This window comes from Gymnodraco acuticeps, unplaced genomic scaffold, assembly GCF_902827175.1.
Source record: "Gymnodraco acuticeps unplaced genomic scaffold, fGymAcu1.1, whole genome shotgun sequence".
In the NCBI taxonomy this organism is placed as follows: Eukaryota; Metazoa; Chordata; class Actinopteri; order Perciformes; family Bathydraconidae; genus Gymnodraco; species Gymnodraco acuticeps.
Genome location: NW_022990590.1, coordinates 4,569,218 through 4,589,564, shown reverse-complemented (window position 1 = coordinate 4,589,564; position 20,347 = coordinate 4,569,218). Strand labels below are relative to the sequence as shown.

The following is a 20,347-nucleotide window of genomic DNA, read 5'->3' as shown; positions in this document are numbered from 1 at the left end:
AGAGGCGCAGAAACTTTGAGTCAGAGGTTGATACACTGAACAAAAATATAAATGCAACACTTTTGTTTTTGCTCCCATTTTTCATGAGATGAACTCAAAGATCTAAAACATTTTCTATATACACAAAATAACCATTTCTCTCAAATATTGTTCACAAATCTGAAAAAATCTGTGATAGTGAGCACTTCTCCTTTGCCGAGATAATCCATCCCACCTCACAGGTGTGGCATATCAAGATGCTGATTAGACAGCATGATTATTGCACAGGTGTGCCTTAGGCTGGCCACAATAAAAGGCCACTCTGTAACGTGCATTTTTGCTTTATTGGGGGGGTCTGGGGGGGTCCGAAAACCAGTCTGGTGTGACCACCATTTGCCTCACGCAGTGCAACACATCTCCTTCGCATAGAGTTGATCAGGTTGTTGATTGTGGCCTGTGGAATGTTGGTCCACTCCTCTTCAATGGCTGTGCGAAGTTGCTGGATATTGGCAGGAACTGGAACACGCTGTCGTATACGCCGATCCAGAGCATCCCAAACATGCTCAATGGGTGACATGTCCGGTGAGTATGCTGGCCATGCAAGAACTGGGATGTTTTCAGCCTCCAGGAATTGTGTACAGATCCTTGCAACATGGGGCGGTGCATCATCATGCTGCAACATGAGGTGATGGTCATGGATGAATGGCACAACAATGGGCTTCAGGATCTCGTCACGGTATCTCTGTGCATTCACAATGCCATCAATAAAATGCACCTGTGTTCGTCGTCCATAACATACGCCTGCCCATACCATAACCCCACCACCACCATGGGCCACTCGATTCACAACATTGACATCAGAAAACCGCTCACCCACACGACGCCACACACGCTGTCTGCCATCTGCCCTGAACAGTGAAAACCGGGATTCATCCGTGAAGAGAACACCTCTCCAACGTGCCAGACGCCATCGAATGTGAGCATTTTCCCACTCAAGTCGGTTACGACGACGAACCGGAGTCAGGTCGAGACCCCGATGAGGACGACGAGCATGCAGATGAGCTTCCCTGAGACGGTTTCTGACAGTCTGTGCAGAAATTCTTTGGTTATGCAAACCGATTGTTGCAGCAGCTGTCAGAGTGGCTGGTCTCAGACGATCTTGGAGGTGAACATGCTGGATGTGGAGGTCCTGGGCTGGTGTGGTTACACGTGGTCTGCGGTTGTGAGGCCGGTTGGATGTACTGCCAAATTCTCTGAAACGCCTTTGGAGACGGCTTATGGTAGAGAAATGAACATTCAATTCACGGGCAACAGCTCTGGTGGACATTCCTGCTGTCAGCATGCCAATTGCACGCTCCCTCAAAACTTGCGACATCTGTGGCATTGTGCTGTGTGATAAAACTGAACATTTTAGAGTGGCCTTTTATTGTGGCCAGCCTAAGGCACACATGTACAATAATCATGCTGTCTAATCAGCATCTTGATATGCCACACCTGTGAGGTGGGATGGATTATCTCGGCAAAGGAGAAGTGCTCACTATCACAGATTTTTTCAGATTTGTGAACAATATTTGAGAGAAATGGTTATTTTGTGTATATAGAAAATGTTTTATATCTTTGAGTTCATCTCATGAAAAATGGGAGCAAAAACAAAAGTGTTACATTTATATTTTTGTTCAGTGTAATTACCTGGAGAACATTACGCACTGAGTATTTGGTCGTTCTCAGCTTTCAACGCTGATCTTATACAGTGTTGGTCAGACGACAGTATCACAATGTGCGTCACGCTAAGTTTTTGTGTGTGTTGTTTGAGCTACTGAGAAGGGTAAACACCCCGAGTACCAGGACATTATGCAATAACTATACACTCATGTCAAAGTGATTTGTAAACATTCCAATTTAGAAGACTCTCTCTGGTTGCTTTATCCTATTTCTGGTGGCAGGACTAAGAGAAAGCAGTAATACACCCTGAAGGAAGGGGGATTTAACTGTCTAATCCCACCCATGTCCTTTTACTTTATCCCTGAGTTGTTTATGATAAAAGGATACTTTGTGGGTGTTCAAGAAAAAAAAATACTTTCTATAGGAATGCCGATATAACTGTCAATATGCTCAACAAATTATTTCCGGATGTGATAATTTGTGTGTGATAAACTATTTGGACTATATTGCACAAAGCACTGGAATCCCACGAAAGACAAAAACACATGTTCAGTCTAAATTAGAAACTTATATTGGAATGAATAGGTTGCCATCTGGGAACATTGTATTCAGTTCTGGTAATACACCCATGGGTCCAACCCAGTGCATTGAAATGGTAAATGAACTGTACTGATATAACACTTTTCCTCCTTATAGCCGACAGAGGCTTTAACAATGTCCCTCCTATTCACATATATTGAAGATGGAAGAGCTGCTATTGCTATCCGCTGCAACTCTGACTACTTTTAAATCCAGACTAAAGACTTTTCTTTTTGCCGCTGCTTTTAATTGAACTATTCATATCTTAAACTGCACTGTAACTTCTATCCATGTATTTTTTCTTTTAATGTTTATTTTATTATCTTTTCTTTTTAATGACTGATTTTAAATGCCATTTTCTTAATGTCTTTCAATTTTGTAAAGCACTTTGAATTGCCTTGTGTTGAAAGGTGCTATATAAATAAACTTGCCTTGCCTTGCTATTAAAGACATTAGCCCAGCAATTACGAGGTACATTGTGTTTTTTTAAGAACACTTTGACATAAGAACAGGATAAACCAGGAAATGTAAAGGTTGACAATTAATGGACATTTCGTGCTAAGTCCTGTATATCTAGCCAACTTTAAATAAGCTTTGCAACGGATAAAAGACAACTATCAACAATTAAAAAGCACAGCTTGTATCAATGTGCCTGGGCTTTACTCCAAAACTTGAGTATACTATTTCTTAAAATGCTACGTTAGATATCTACTTTATCAGCAAACGTTGCACCCATATACCAAAGAGCTAGAGGACTTTGGCTAATCATTTCAAAGACTTCTTGAACACTTGAAACCCATAAGGTGGTTGGCGATAAGGTTGTTTTCTCAACTACTGTTCCCATGGTCAATTACACTAAACAAAAATATAAACGCAACACTTTTGTTTTTGCTCCCATTTTTCATGAGATGAACTCAAAGATCTAAAAAAATGTCTATATACACAAAATAACCATTTCTCTCAAATATTGTTCACAAATCTGAAAAAATCTGTGATAGTGAGCACTTCTCCTTTGCCGAGCTAATCCATCCCACCTCACAGGTGTGGCATATCAAGATGCTGATTAGACAGCATGATTATTGCACAGGTGTGCCTTAGGCTGGCCACAATAAAAGGCCACTCTGAAACGTGCATTTTTGCTTTATTGGGGGGGTCTGGGGGGGTCCGAAAACCAGTCAGTATCTGGTGTGAGGGGTAGGATTAGGGTTAGGGGTAGGGTTAGGGTAACGTTATGAATTGAGTGGCCCATGGTGGTGGTGGGGTTATGGTATGGGCAGGCGTATGTTATGGACGACGAACACAGGCCACTCGATTCACAACATTACCCTAACCCTAACCCTACCCCTAATCTCATGAAAAATGGGAGCAAAAACAAAAGTGTTGCGTTTATATTTTTGTTCAGTGTATGTACTTCAAATCCCAACTTTCAAGCCAGCATGGATGAGAAGCAGTTTAAGTGCTGAGAATGATTTTCCTCTTCCTCTGAGTTTAACCCAGTTGCGTCTCAGTATACCAAGTGCAAGTCGATTGCCAGTTCTCTTTGGAAATACAAATGTCAGAAGTAATTGCCTTTGAAATGTCTTCACCTGATGAAAACCATCAGTTTCATCTGATGGAGATGGTGAACGCCTTGGCCCCCTGCATGGGAGCACATTCCTTATATGAGTGCCCTTCAGAAGCAACACTTGGCTCTGTGCTGAAAGCCCTTGGTAACAATTAATGGCTGTAGGCTATCACACGGTGCAATTTCTAGCTCGAAGGGCTGAAGCGTTTCATCCCACAACCTTCTGATTAGTGACCTCACTATGGCAACTGAACTCAGTGAATGGCATGACTACCCCGTGGTTACACCTATACCTTCTAATTTTCAGACCAGACTCTGTCAAATAGGGTCAGTCTGACCCATGTAAAAGCCTGCCTTTAAGGTAGAAGTGTTGAAAGGTGTCAATAGATATCAGACATATAGTATTGCCTATTTTCAAGTCCATCTAAGCCGTGGCCTTGTTGAAATGTAGTCAGTAACACAGTTGGATCGAATTCTGATTTGAGATGAATACAAACGGGCTGGTAGATCCAGTGCCCCTTGTTTTGAATGAAGTACCCTCCTATAAGGGCTGTACAAAGAAGAGCGTTATTCTTTGTAGTCTGCTTTGAGTGTTTTTCAGCTCCCTACCGGTGATGACTGACTATCAGCCTTACTGCTGCGAGACAAAAGAGAAAAAGGAGACAGACAGGGGGAGGGCTACAAGAACAATAGACCGATAGAAGAGACCAACTCACCTTTATTTTTGATCCATGCACATCTAAATTGTGTTGTATGTACTCGATGGTGCAATTGAGTGCGGAGGATGCTGTCTGCCAGTGACAGATTACTTCTATTTGTTTGGCCTTTTCAAAACCACAGGATGGGTTTAACCACATTCTCCTGACAATGTGTGGTTGTTCTCAAACAGTGATAACAAACGGTTACCAGCAAAGATCATTTCATCATCTTTACTGGAACATTAGATCAAAAACACAGACAGGTGAGGAAGATGTTGAAAGAGACAAGTACGAATGAAGGACCAGAGCCAAAATAAATATCACGGCGGCAAACAAAAACATGTGCTTGGTCTGCTCTTACTCAAGACATTTTCCTGCCCAAAACCCTGAACTTCAGGCAAGGCATTGGAGGTATTGATTGGGTGATTTGTATGTGTTGCCACTGCTCCTGAAATGTGTCTAGGAACATGTGTTGATGGATGTGTCTGTAGCCCGGCTCTCTGCCTGTGAGGGGCAGGCTGGGTGCTGGGAACGCTCCGGCAGCCTCAAGGTTACCCGCCTGGCACCCAAACGATGGATGCCCCTCATCGTAAATGTCTGTAATGTGTTCAACTCAATCATTCCTTTCCCGCCATACAACATCTCTTGTATTCGCTCAGAGGCAGTTTGAGGAAAGTCTGAGAGGAGTTGTAACTAGAAACAGTATTGGAAGTCAGGACCTTTGTTTTGTTATCACATCAGTACAACTTCCATAATTTCCTTGGTGCAACAATAACAACAACATCATGGTAGCTTTGATGTTTTTGGTGTATTCTAATGGGATGGTCAATTTGTTCTGCTTTTCTTTCAGATTGGGAGCCAGACATGTATAGTGACCTGTGTAATAAGTATGTTCAAGGTGAAGTAATTAAAGTATCTACACTAACATCTTTATAAATAACACACTGCCTTGACAATGTAGTGACAATGTCCGGTTTTATGGGGGATTAGGTGCTGGAGCGGTTTTACCCTGCCAACAGTGTTTATTCTAAGCTACAGTATATCCCACCAGACCTATGATCTGTACTTAATGCACATACATGACATGGATACTTAATAATAATAATAATAATGCATTTTATTTATATAGCGCTTTGCACAACTCAAAGACGCTTTACAGTATGAGGGAGGGTAGACAAACAAGGACAGGCAAACAAGTAAGTATAGTACTTAATTATATATACTTAACTCAACTCATTCTCAGAAACCAAGCAAGTAACTGATTACATCTTTTAACTATTACATTCAAATTGCGTAAAAAAGGGATTTCCTTTGCCTATTTGGCCGAAGCAAAACAAATTAAAAACCGAACAAGGATTGGAATAGATATAACGTTGCTTTAAGCTAGCGTCAAACAATTGCCTGTTTCTGTCCTGACAAGAATTGATAATAATTAGTTTAGTTTTGTTCTCAAACAACCTCCAACCTCAGTTGCTAAATACTCCAGTACTGTATATTCCTTAGCTAGCTCCCAACTTTGTCTGTCTTCAATTTAGTGCTAAACTGGTGGCGTAAAGTGGGATTACTAAAGGTTTCGAGTTTAGAATATCTGCTTGCCTTCGCTGTAAATCAAGTTAAAGATAGCCTATAATGTTTTGACAGCGAATAGTACCAAGGAGCCACGAAAACAGTTCTCCATTCACATTCTGCCATTCGTTTCGCACTATTATGCTTATAGAGAGTCGGTGACTATAATGCACCACGAATCATTGAAAATAGATAGTACATTTGGATAGAAAAACATAAACTATGTTTTAAAAGACATCGTTTTATACGAAATGTGCCCTACACGTTGTTAGACTTCAAATATATACAGTTTAGTATTTGGTATTGGTAAGGGAAACACACTTCTGTTATTAGGTAAATACTACAGGGCTTCTTTAATAGGAACAGAGTTGTAAACCAGAACAACAAAAGGTGTTAAAGCTAAATGAATAATTTGATCCATTATTTATACAGAAATATTAGAAATGCAGCTTTATGTCAACTACCAGCGAATAACCCCACATTCAGATTTATGGCTTAGAAATACAGAAATATATTCACACATGAGAATAAAAAAAATGATTGGAGAATATTGAAAACTGTACATTTCTTCAACACTGCCATTTATTGACACTCATGAGGAGTAACATCTCCCTCTCTCTTCCTTCTTCATATTTTTACCCATTTTACATTTTCTTCTAGCCCTGGGGCTTTTAGGCTCCACAGCGCTGCGTATATCCAATCATACCGCGGCTCTGAGCACGGCGGTGACACATCGATTGACACATCCACTCTTATCACAGTGACATGATGCAGTGCTGGGCAAGCATCATTAGCCTGATCAGCCAATAGCAGGGCAGCTCGTTAGACCCCCCAAGGGCTGGACATGCAGCTCCCGCTCTAATTCAGATATCATAAAACAAAGGGAAGGAGTGATAAAGTGATAGAGAGATTATAATCCTTGAAGGGACAACTTTATGTTTGTGTACTCTTGTATGCGTTTCGGGCAAATCCACTGGCTTCATGTTGGGTAATTACACTTCTCCTCTAGCCACAGATCCACAACAACAGGAGCAGTTTCCTCAAAGCAGACAACCTCCATCATCCAAAACACATCCCTTTGTGATGACTCCGCAGGCAGCTGGTAAGTGGCTGTTCAAGCCACCTGATCATGTGATGCCTCAGTCGTCTCTAGACAAATTGTTCGACAACAACAAAAAGAGTGAGATCATTCTAATGTGTGCTTTTAGGATGGATTGTGCCCTGAAGAAATAAATCACTCTCTATGGAACTCTTTTGGCCCATTTCTGAACTACCTGTGGTATTTATAGGCAAATGTTCCCATATTTCTTTGCTCCACTTATAAGCCCTCTTTTGCCAAAAGGTACTTTCACACACTCTAAGATAACTTTCTATAAGCCTTTGGAAGAAGAAGGGAAAAGGTCTATTTGTCCCTGCCATCCTTTCCCTGATTAATCTTAATATCGATTGCATTCACCGGCTGAAAAATATATCCATGTATTATCGAAAGTTGCCAGCACTACATCTGTGCCCAGCTGAAACGATGCCAAGCACCATAGTTCCTGGAGTGTGCTTCAAAGCCAACTAACCTATGCCCAACACCTGTTGGCTAGCGTAGCCGGCTCGAGCTACTTAATCCCATTTACAGAGACAGGAGGTTAAATTATTCAATGCTCCAATGAAAGCTCCTTTAGTATTCATGAAGAGGTCTATAGATACCAGCAGCGCGTGCACGTGTTTATGTGCCTTGTCCCTTATTTCTTCTTAAACCTTCACTCATCATTGACGTCATGTCAAATTGAATAGCGCCATTATGTGGCTACCTTATCTCCCCCCCCCCCCCCCCCCCCCCCTCTGGTTTTATTACTGTCGAGCAGACACATCAGTCAATAGGGGAAAACGCTGTTATCATTGTTGATTTTCTCCAGAGAAGAACATTGTGGACTAGAGCAAACACAGCTTGTTCCTCAACCCCAAAACCTCTTTTGTACTTTATTTTTCCTCTATTCGCTTCTCTCCCCGAAGAGTGCAGGGGGAAAAAAGGACTAAGAGGCGAATGCCACGATTATTTTCCTTTATGTTAGTGAAGGAATCAATGCCGCTGCAGTGTCATTTATGTAAGCAGTTGCCAGATATGGTTACAGCCCTCTGAGCATGCCTTGAAAAGTGAATTAAGGACATTGGGTTGAGCAGCAGCAGAGGGTAGGCTGGGATCAATACACTGGCAGATAAATTCATCACTAAATCTATCCAAGCAATTACCGATGCCAGCATCAAACTGACAGTGTTCTGTTGCCCGTCTTCTTTCGCCCGTCTCCACTATTTCTCTCTGTTTGTTTACCATGTTCCTGACTCTGGAACAATGCGGCGACCTTTAGCGGAGATAATTCTATTACGTAAGTTGAGTAATTGCTCTGGATGTGGAAGAGGAGTGTCCGCTGCTCCTCCTGCTTGGCCCACAGCTCCCATGTCCTTGGATTTAAATGAAAACATGCTGTATTCATAGAAGCTGACAGGGAGAGGTCCGCTCAGAAGAAAACCGAGCGGAGAGAAGGAGAAAGAGGAGGCAAAGAGAGGGAAAAGGGGATGGATACGAGACGACAGGGAGATGGAGATGAGCATGACAAAAGCAGTGAGCCAGAACCAAGCAGGATGAAAATGCTATAAAAAGACACACCCCCTTTTCTTTCTTTTTTTAAACGGGCACGATATGTACCTCCAGACTTTCCGAATGGCTCTTAATGTGACCTCCTTTGTGTCTTGTTCCCATAAGTAAAGGTGTGCAGTGACAAAGTGCTGGCTGCAGGGGTACACAAGAATAAATGGAAGGAGTGTAGATATTTGTTTTCTTCCCTCCTGCTAAGGTTTTTCTTCTCTTCTCCTCGCCACCTACAGCCCTGTTGGCTACAATGAGCGGAGTGCAGAGGGGTGCGGGAAGCTCGACGCTAACAATGATGAGACCGAGAGGAGGAGGCTTCACTGGCAGAAATGTTTACTTTACTTTGCTCAAGTTTCTTCATTTGGACAGTGGCTAGAGACGGAGTCAGAGAAGCATACAATTACTGATGTTTGCTGCCAGCTATCAGAGGGATGGAGGGAAACAGAGGGAGAAGCTCCACTCCCACATTGTTAATTAAAAACTCTCTCTCGGCTCGACAGATAGAAAGACAGTCGTACAAAAACCCACACGCAAGACAGTGTTTATATCGCTTCAATTGGACAATAAAACTGCTGGCAGTACGATTGTATTTTGCATTGTTGGTACAATCGCACAATATTCTCTGTATGATCCATAACTACAGAAATTGGATGGGTTGTGTGTTTGTAATAGAGAATAGATAAAGACAGAGAGAGTGAGAAACACAAGAGGGGAAAGCAGTGGAGGAAAATAACAGGAAAGCTGATTTCATGCTCGGGGGATTGCATCTCATTTTCTCCCTGTGTGGAGGGACAGTGTGCGGTCCTGCTCGGGGGTTTACTGCCACCTGGTGGTCTGGGACTGCACTGATGGAACCTCACACAGACACATGCTGTCATCAGAATATTGGGTCATTCCAAGAGGAGTAACTAGATGTTGATTGTGTAGATTCTTAGCACAGGAAATGAGTAGAAAAGTACCAAAAAGTCAAAAAATGTAAGGAAATAATCCTTTTTTTAAGGATGCTATTATTCACAGCTAAGTTAATATACGTGATTATGTATCTACGAAACAAAAGGAGAACTGACTTAAAGCTGTCATGAGAGGTAAAATAAGTTACTATCCAAGCTCCTAAGATATATTTCCATGTCAATTGTAAATCAATGAAACCTCCATGCATTACACACTCCATCACATGCAGTACCAGGAAGTAGATGAATGCTGGCTTCTCATCACTAATTAACACATAAACACACAGCTCCCATCACCGAGTGAGAGCCGGAGACGATTGATCGCCGGGCGTGGAAACGATTGTGTCAGGTGGGAGGACAATAAAGACAGAGGAAAAGAAGAACATTTGAGAGGTGACTATGAAGTCATACACAGCGGCCGGGGTCTAACATCAGAAAGGTCCGGATGATTAGGGGATGCCAGCGCTCACAGAGCTGTTCTAACAGCCTCCATCACCTCATTACTCTGGCCCAGCAGCAGTATGCCCCGACTATTAACCGCTAAATGAAAGACCGCCAAGCGTGATTACTGAGGGGAAGTCCCCTGTCGTCATGGGGATAAGAGATACCACACACACACACAAACTCACACTTATATGATAGCTATTTGAAGGGCGTGATGAAAAAGCGATAGAGGCAGAAGTGGATGTTTTACACACATCAGCAGTCACTCCCAAGCCGGGAAAAAGCTCGGAACATCAAGCACTTATTACGAGAAATGTCCTGCATTGCAGCAAAAAGCACCTCAAATAATTGTCAGCATCTCTCAGTTGCTTCATTTAAAGATCACATGAAGCTTTCAGCACCACTTTCACACAGCGAATTCGACACAGGCTTATTAAGCACATGAGGGAATCAGACTTGGAGTCCTTGAGCCGGGTATGTAGTACTCACTGTTTAATGCAGGATGGCAGCGGCTCCATAGGTGAATCCAATGTATGTCTGTGTGTGATTGTAGTTTTTATGACTACAAGTTATCTTGGTTATGGGTGGTTTCTATTTAAACCCTTCATGCAGACGATGGTTATGTTTTAATAGCTAAATATGGCAGTTGGGTAGAGTGTTTGTGTGTGTGCTGGTGGGGGGGGGGGGGTGGTTGACTCAATGGACATGTTAAAGGAGCACTTCAACACTTTAATATTAGATATACATTTTTCTGAGATGTTGTGACTTTTACTTCTTAATATGGTTTGTATTCAGTGGTGGACAAAAACTGAGTTTGTGAGGTGAGGTACTTAAGGGTTCCCACTTCATGCTTCTTCTACTACATTTATATGATAACTTGAGTTACTTAAAATATTCAGATTCAGATGAATAATACCGAATATAGTCAGAGAATATTGTGTTATGTAATACTAAAGGTAAGGATCAAACTGTATTGATCCCTTGGTGACATAGCTAGTTACCCAGAAGTATATTGTACCGTTTACTTTAGGTATATTCTGATGCTTATACTTTACTTTTACTTAAGAAAAATATGTGTGTGTTATTTTGTACTTTTACTTTTAAGTAAAGTTCTGAGTATATCAACCATCACCGGTTAAGTAAGATTTGATCCGTTACTTACCACTTTTACTTTTCTAAAATGCAGCTTGAGTTTTTAAAGTGTATGCCATTCTTTGCCCAAATTGAACCCAATAAAAAAAAATGTAACCTCAAGAGATGCCGCTTGAGTCATTTTCTCAAACTTTATAAAGCTCCTTTCAGAGCCACAGGACACATAGAAGATATAAGACTCCTCCTTTAACGCACATACAAGCCAAGAACAGGTAAATGTTCAATTGTACTCACGATCATTGCAGTGAGTCCCTGAGTAAGACGTCATGGAGCAGTCACAGGTGAAGTTCTCCCACTGCTGGATACACACGCCCATGTTGGCGCACGAGTCCTCCTGGCACGTCGTACTGGGGCCTGGAAAAAGGCAGTAAGTAGGGGGGGGGGGGGGGGGAATGAAGGCGGGAGAGATACAACGGGAACAAAGTCAAGAACCAATAAGAGCTACTGCTGAGACTACACAATGCAGTACCCATGCAGAAAGAAATGCACTCTAGAGATAGATATACATCATGTGAGCCTAGAAGAAACAACAAGGAGTAAACAGTGCCACCACAGGAAGCCCGACCTGGAGTACAACTAAAAAAAAAACTGTCTGGCGAATCCTGTTTCATGCTGAGTAAAGCGGCAAACGCAGTGGCAAGCCGAAGCAGAGGCGTCTAGGTTTTCACAGGATCAACAGCATGCTTCTCAAGCAGCGGGAGCATCGGCATTCGCTCTGCTGTAAAGGATGCTATGCTAGTTCGGTTCTAATCTGCGTTTAAAGACACGCTACAGCGAATTGTACCACATTTGGACCGATGTGATGACACTGTTAACATCCCTTCATTTCCTTATTTTTTAAGTGTGTGTGTGCAGGTGGACATGCATGCAATATATATCATTCCAACAAGTAGTTTATAAAGTTTTATCAGAGTAAAACTTAGCACGCTGCATTCCCTCTGTGGACAAGCAAGATGAGACATGAACAAAAAACCTTTTAATAAATGACTCATGGATACAAACTCAATTAAACTATACACCTTTTACATATAATAGCGTTTAACCCTAACTCATGGATACTAACTCAATTAAACTATACACCTTTTACATATAATAGCGTTTAACCCTAACTCATAGATACTAACTACATTAAACTACACCCCTTTAAATATAATAGTTTTTAATCCTAAACCTAACTCATGGATACTAACTCAATTAAACTATACCCCTTTTAAATATAATAGCTTTTAACCCTAACCCTAGAAATTATCTTTCCAAACATGTTCTCATTGTGAGTATACACGGTGAACACTAAACAGACAGAATTCATGAAGAGCAGAAAAGAAACAAAAAAGAGGACACGTAGCGCATATCCCCGTGTATGCACTTCAGTCAGAAAGGAGTAGAGGAGGGTATTCAAAGTCAAACTTGGATGTGTGTTTGCTATTCCTCTACACCACACATAGCTCTTTGGTACCTTTGAATACTTATACCGAGAGGGAATGCAAACAAAGACAAGCATAGATAACAAGATAAACAATTCCCATGTAGGAGTCTAGACGGACACGTGAGGTGGGGGGGGGACAGAAACCCCCTCTGATAACCACGTTGTAAACAAACCAAAGTAAATCAAAATAAATCAAAATGGTGGACGAATGCAAGTGTCAATTGTCTGGTGCGAGACAATGTGAAGAGAAGACATTAGAACAGAGCGGGTTTGCCAGCTGAAGGTGCGTTTACTGTGCAATGCACGGCGTTGGGAGTCAACCAGGCGTCTTCCACACTTTCGCATTATTGTGAATCTCGTGTTGGTATGCGTGCCTCTGTGCTTGTTTGTCAGCGAAAGGGATTGGACGGATTTTGCCGAGTGTTCAGCAGGAGGTCACTCGCACTCTGAAAAACACTCAGCTGGGTAAAGCAGCATACTGTATGTGATTTTTTTTGTATTACATGAGAGAGACAGAAAGAGGGGTCTGATGGTGCTGAGATGTGCAGTGACAGCCTCTAATGTGGCATTTCACAGAAGAACACAGCACTCCCACACTCTGTGTACTCTTTGTAACTTTATCAAATATGGAAACACTTAGCCTCGAGGTTAGCAGGGAGGACAATATTATATAATAACATTTATCCGACTCTTATTTACAGGTAGAAGTGCTAGCATCATATGTAAACAAACATATGTATGGCTACATTAACACAGCAGCAATGCTATAGGCCTACTAGCATGACAAGGTGCCACGGTGCTTGTGTATATAAGAAACACATAGTTCCGCGCAAACATTTACCAGTAAAAAGCGCAAATTAAGACATTTAATATTGTCATACAGATGTTAACTTGAAGGTAACATTATATTTATATTATATGCGGGTCTAGTCAAACGAGTAGAATTGTTCATTTGATTGTAACATTTTATATATTCACAGGAACTGCAGCTCACAAACATCCGATTTAAAAAACAAAAGCGGCTTACAAAAAAAGAAATATGCCATTACAGTTTTTGGGAGTTTTATTGTAATTTATCTTTATACATTTTTGTCCGAAAGATGCAGATGTGGAAGAATTACGTTACGAATATTTATGAAAGTTCTTGTTTCTGCCGGAGGGATGGGAGTTTGTCCCAAAACTTGAGCGGGAGTGCTTAGGGGTTGGTTTGGAATCGGGCCATAGTATCAGAGTGCAGTTACCTGATGTTGTTTTTCCTTTGCCGTAACAATGCTCCTCATTGTGGAACAAATAACAGATATTTTTTCCATTAGTCTGTCTTTCTCTTTCTCTCTTAGTATCAACTTTTCTGTTTTCAGAGAGCAGGTAACCTCCTCCGCGGCACCCAGGGAACATTACTGCCACGGTGACACCCACGATGCATTGCACACAGCAGACTTTCAGGCGAGCAGGCCTCAGAGAGGCTGAGATTGACCCTCTACCTTGCAGGTCGGCTTTGGTGAAACCAACTTTGTTAGCGCAGAAAGAAAATAACAAACAGAACAGAGCAGAGCGAAAAACAAGGGTAAAGGTTAGTGAGGGAGCAGCATTGTTAGCGTTCGTAAAAAAAAGTTTCACAAAGTTTGTCACCTTGGCAACTTCTTGTTGTTGGTTTGTTAGTGAGGGTTGGAAAATATCTCACCCAGTGGTGTTTTCTTTGTTAAATAAGGTATTAAAGTTGCTTTGAAAATCACTGCCACTGTACACAACCTATTACAAACGTCTGCTGCCCTCTAGAGGTCACAGGCAGAAGTCTGTACAGTGCACAGGAGACATCGGCCGTTTCTCAATCTCAAGGATGCTACGTCATCGAGTGCCGCCGAAGGACTGTTCCAATCTCCAGCATACTTGGAATTCCACCGAGGCCGCGTCCTTGGTTTGGGGGTAATTTCGAGGCTGCACATGGGTAGACTTCGCGTCCTTAAAATCCCCACAATGCTTTGCGCACGGACCAATTTCAAAAACCCTTGCGGAGAATTGCTGAACCGAAATAGTGGCGTAGAACATGTGTAGGTAAATATGTTACTTTGTTACATTTGTTTGTTATCACCAAAAATGTGTTCCGTGAAAGTAAAGCAAGTTCATAATTAGATAGACATCGTGAGGTATTTATTTTCGGTACAGTTTATGTTGAAACCGTTAGAGAGAGTGGCACACTTGTTAGCCTGTTCCATTCTTCTTCGTTTCCGAAGCCGTGGCTTGGAAGCATACTTGCTTCGTTTCTGAAGGAAGTGACTTGGAAGTACGCGACTACCAAGCCAGCATCCTCGCGATTGAGAAACACCCATCATGTATTTAGACACAATATCATTTAAATTAGAAGAGTAAGAATAAACAATATCTTATATACAGTAGAGAGTAGTTCTGCACATTAATCTACATTTAATCGCAATATTGAAATTGCAGAAAGCACAATATTTTTTTAATCCCAAATATTTGTAAATAATATGTTGATTGAAACATAGTGGAGCTGCATGTATATCCAGTGTACACATTGCATTCTACGGAGTTAATAACATATCTTTGTTTGCTACAGATCCTCTTAAAAATATATCAACATGATCATTTTAAATGTTTTTCAATGATAATGAGAATAATAATGCTAAATGATCAATCCCTCTAATATCATGAATGATATTGTAATTGTAAATAAAGTCTACATTTGTTATATTTGTTCCATATCGTGCAGCCCTAAACAGTTTTGAGCCAAAGCATATTGACTTGTAATTATATTAACAACATCAGATATAACATGAATTATTGTATTGCTGTACAAATGCCACATCATTGGTGTATTAAAATGCAAATGGTAGATGCTGGAGAAGGGAAAAAGTCAGTAAATATTTGGGTGTTTCTAAATCTAGCATTTAAAAAAAATACCTTAGCTTCTGTAACTTTCATTTGAGTTTATATTGTGAAAACACATATTTTCTAATATTTTGTTCAGGTTTGAGTACCCCTGCTTAACTTAAAAAATATTGATGCAACATAAAAAGTTAACAAGCCAAAAAAATAGTAGCTTCTTGTTATGCCTGGCGCAGGAAAAGAAAAATAGGTGGAATTAACACTGCCAGCGAGTGGCTTTAAGGGGCTTCAGAGGAACCTTCTAATTAGACTAATACATCTCAGGCGGCTTCATGACTCTTATTCGCTAAGGGCCGTCTGTACCTTCACAGCCACGCTCAATCTGCCCGCTGCGGAACAGGGCGTCGTTGATGAGATCTGGCAGGCGGCCGTTGAGATCCACCGAGGCCAAGCAGCCCTGGAAGCCCTCCCGAGAGACCACCAGCTTCGGGAGGTTCTGGTACATGTTGGGCCCCAGACCCCCGATAAACAGGTCACCTGTAGAGGGACGAGATGAGAGTAATAAGTGATTTGAATAAATACTAGGGTCACATATAGGGTCTGTTTTTGTGATGAATATTATAACTTAACCATCAGGTCCAGTTGAGTGTTTAATATTGATGACAGATATACTGATTATGTTTTCAGGCTAGATTACTTGATTGGTACAATTGATCTTAATTTGTTCCACACAATCCATTGGATCAAATCGGTGTGTTTTACAATGTCACACATTTTTACGGGTGTGACAATTATTTCGTAAAAAAGTTGCCTTTCCTTCAATAATTTGAATCCCATTCAAAACCTTAAGTAACAGTAAGTATACTTAGACAGATATTGAATTATTTGTATTGGATGGGTATGTATTTTGGGGAAATTATCATGCATGTTTGCAACATTGCAATCACCATCTTTTTATGTTAGAAACAAAGTGAAATGTTTTCAAAAATCTAAAAAGTTGGATGATCCTCTTCTCAATATTAATTGTACAAATTGAGTATGAGAAAAAAGTTATACTCTTAAACAGGTAATGTGTCAATAATATGAAAGACCAAGGGATGGAGTAGAGTCTTGACTTTTTCTTGTAGGGTTGTATTCTAATCTCTGACATTCATGAAGTGGTTTATTCAAACCTCTGAAAAAGCGAGGCTGTGGTACCTTTGAGGTCGAGGTTCTTGGCTCCGTTGACATTCTGCGTGACGGACTTTGAGTCCACCTTGAGCGTGTGTGTGTTGGCGGCGTCTCTGGTGATGACCACGTTGTGCCACTGGTTGTCGCTCAGCTGGTTTTCGCTGTTCCCCTTCAGCAGACTGGGCCCGTTCCCCAGGTCGAACACGTAGTGGATAAACCTGCAGGAGAGGAACTTTGTTAGTGAAGATATTCTTCTGGAGAAAACTGCAAAACTGTCTAATATGTCCAGTCCTAAATACACTAAATAGTCTCGGACTTCTAAACAAGTAGATTTTAATCTGAAATGCACTTATTTTATACCATTGGCTTTCTCTGTTATGCGTCTGTGATTATTATATCTTACCTATTCTAAACCAATGTGTAAACAAAATGTTTTGGGACCATTAAAGTTAGGTTAGGTTCATTTAGATTTCTAACCCTTATGTTGGGTATGTTTCTGCTTGTAATGTTTCCGTATACTACTTCATTTCTCTCCAATTTAAGATGTGCTATTAATATAAACTGTATATAATTAATGTTAAGTGTCTCGGCCACTATTGTAAATCTATGGAAAGCTTATCGGAGAGTTCCATTTCACATATCTCCATCATCTCCGTCTTATGATGCCAGTAGACTGTTAACACTGAGCAATACCAAACTGATGCAAATGGTGCAATATACACTTCATATTTACAAGTGTTTAACATGTTGTTAATGTTATTGGGGTTTTCAATACATGTTCACTTACTTTTTTTAAAATGCTACCAAGTCGTTTGCCTTTTATGTGCACTGTACCTTTGCTGTTGTAACACTTCATAAGTAGCATGCTACTCTGATAGCAATGGGATTTCAACTGATGAAGACCAATAACTGTACCTGCAGTATGGCGATCATTTTGATTTGACAAGCTTGTAAAAGGTGCATCAGAGATTTGGATTTGAGTAAATTAATAATGGCTATTTTATCTCTTGACTAGAGCAATGGAATAAACATCCTTTGCACATCCTCTCATCCTCACCCTTTGACCAGCTCTACGGCGATAAAGTCGTTCCCGTCTCCGCTGTTGAAGATGAGGAATCCGTCAGGCGAGGTGGTTTTGAACTGAAAGAAGAGGTGCATTGTGGTATATGCCTGCAGAGTGGCCAGGCCCAGGTAGCTGCCCTTGGTCTTGAAGGTGACGGGGTCGGCGATGATGAAGCGCATCCCGAAGCGTGCGTTCAGCTCGCAGAAGTCGATGTCGCCGTTCTTGCACATGTCGATGTACTGCATGCCGTTGAACTTAAGGCTCTGTGGGGAGAGAAGTGTGTGTACATGGGGTACATATATGAGAAAGAACACTTTGTAGCACAGTATATTCTTTTTTTAAACGTCATCTTGATTTTATCTAGTAAACGCATTGTGGAAAAATGCGATATGGACTTCTTTAATCATGTTAAAAATAGCATAAGTAGAAAACTGCACTTTAAGACTTTAAGACTCTCACTGTCCTCTCACATCTCGGCAGGCTCGTCAGTCCCCTCCTGCTCCCTGGCTCAATGATGCACTGCGTGCTAATAGAACCGTCCTTCGGGCAGCAGAGCGGAAATGGTGGAAATCCAAACACCGTGACGACCTCCTAACCTATCAGGCTCTCCTCTCCTCTTTCTCTGCTTCGATCTCTCAGGCAAAAAGCACTTTCTTTCAAGATAAGATCCAATCTTCCTATTCCAATCCCAAAAAACTATTTTCCATCTTCTCCTCCCTCCTGGACCCTCCCAAAGCCCCTCCCCCCTCCTCACTTCTGTCAAGCGACTTTGTTAACCACTTTGAAAAAAAGGTTGATGATATTCGCTCTTCTTTTTCTGACTCACCTCTACTCACCAGACCCTCCTTCCACCAACACACTTACCTCCTTTTCCCCTCTCTCTCCAAGTGAGGTTCTTACCCTCATTACCTCTGCCCGCCCTACCACCTGTCCTCTGGACCCTATCCCTTCAAACCTCCTTCAGACTATCGCTCCTGATATTCTACCGTTTCTCACCCATTTCATCAACACTTCTCTAACTTCTGGTCACTTTCCAAACAGTCTCAAGGAGGCAAGAGTAAACCCTCTCCTAAAGAAACCCACTCTCAACCCGTCAGATGTTATAAACTACAGGCCTGTCTCTCTCCTCCCGTTCCTGTCTAAAACACTTGAACGCGCTGTCTTTAAACAACTCTCCTGCTATCTCCATCAGAACAACCTTCTGGATCTGCACCAGTCTGGTTTCAAGGCAGGTCACTCCACAGAAACTGCCCTCCTTGCTGTCACTGAGGAACTGCACACTGCTAAAGCAGCCTCCCTCTCCTCGGTCATCATCCTTTTGGACCTGTCTGCTGCATTCGACACGGTGAATCATCAGATCCTCCTTCACACTCTCCAAGAACTTGGAGTTTCAGGCTCTGCACTTTCCCTCCTCACCTCATACCTCAAAGACCGCACCTACAGGGTTACTTGGAGAGGGTCCGAGTCCGACCCTTGTCAATTAACTACAGGGGTCCCTCAGGGCTCTGTTCTTGGTCCCCTCCTCTTCTCCTTGTACACAAACTCGCTCGGATCAGTCATTAGCCCGCATGGTTTTTCATACCACTGCTACGCTGACGACACCCAATTAATTCTGTCCTTTCCCCGCTCAGAGACCCAGGTCGTCGCACGCATCTCTGCTTGTCTAGCTGACATCTCTCAGTGGATGTCTGATCATCACCTCAAGCTCAACCTTGACAAGACTGAACTGCTTTTCCTTCCGGGAAAAGATTGTCCCACTCTTGACCTAACAATCAACATTGGCACCTCTGTTGTTTCCCCGACTCAGACTGCAAGGAATCTGGGTGTGACCCTAGATAACAACCTGTCCTTCACTGCAAACATCGCTGCTACAACCCGCTGCTGCAGATACACGCTTTACAACATCAGGAGGATACGTCCCCAGCTGACCCAGAAAGCGACGCAGGTTCTGGTCCAGGCTCTCGTCATCTCACGCCTGGACTACTGCAACTCCCTCCTGGCTGGTCTACCTGCATGTGCCATCCGACCTCTGCAGCTCATCCAGAATGCAGCGGCTCGCCTGGTCTTCAACCTTCCTAAATTCTCCCACACCACGCCGCTCCTCCGCTCCCTTCACTGGCTTCCGGTAACTGCTAGAATCCACTTCAAGACAATGGTACTTGCGTACCATGCTGCGAATGGATCTGGCCCTTCCTACATCCAGGACATGGTTAAACCGTACACTCCAGCGCGTGCACTACGCTCTGCATCAGCCAAACGGCTCGCTGCACCCTCGCTGCGAAGGGGACCCAAGTTCCCATCAGCAAAAACACGTGGGTTTGTTATCCTGGCTCCAAGATGGTGGAATGAGCTCCCCATTGACATCAGGACAGCAGATAGCTTACACACCTTCCGGCGCAGACTGAAAACTCATCTCTTTCGACTCCACTTCGAGCGATAGAACTATTAACAAAGCACTTATATACTAATAAAGGGCTGGCTTATCTAAAGCCAGTTGAGTAGCACTTGAAATGTTTTTGCTCTATGAAGCCTGATGTACTTATATGATTCTGTTTTCTTCAAGTTTGTATTTTGTAGGTCGAACGCACTTATTGTAAGTCGCTTTGGATAAA

The 20,347-nt window shown here is 42.1% G+C and overlaps 1 protein-coding gene across 1 annotated transcript in view; it reads right to left on the bottom strand.

Moving 5' to 3' along the window:
* The window catches only part of LOC117554367 (neurexin-3b-like), a 361,509-nt gene that overhangs the window by 179,646 nt on the left and 161,516 nt on the right, over nucleotides 1-20,347 (bottom strand). Inside the window, 4 exon segments of the mRNA XM_034228777.1 lie at nucleotides 11,467-11,586; nucleotides 15,866-16,039; nucleotides 16,700-16,890; nucleotides 17,730-17,998. Of these exon segments, the coding sequence (XP_034084668.1) occupies nucleotides 11,467-11,586; nucleotides 15,866-16,039; nucleotides 16,700-16,890; nucleotides 17,730-17,998 (754 nt within the window).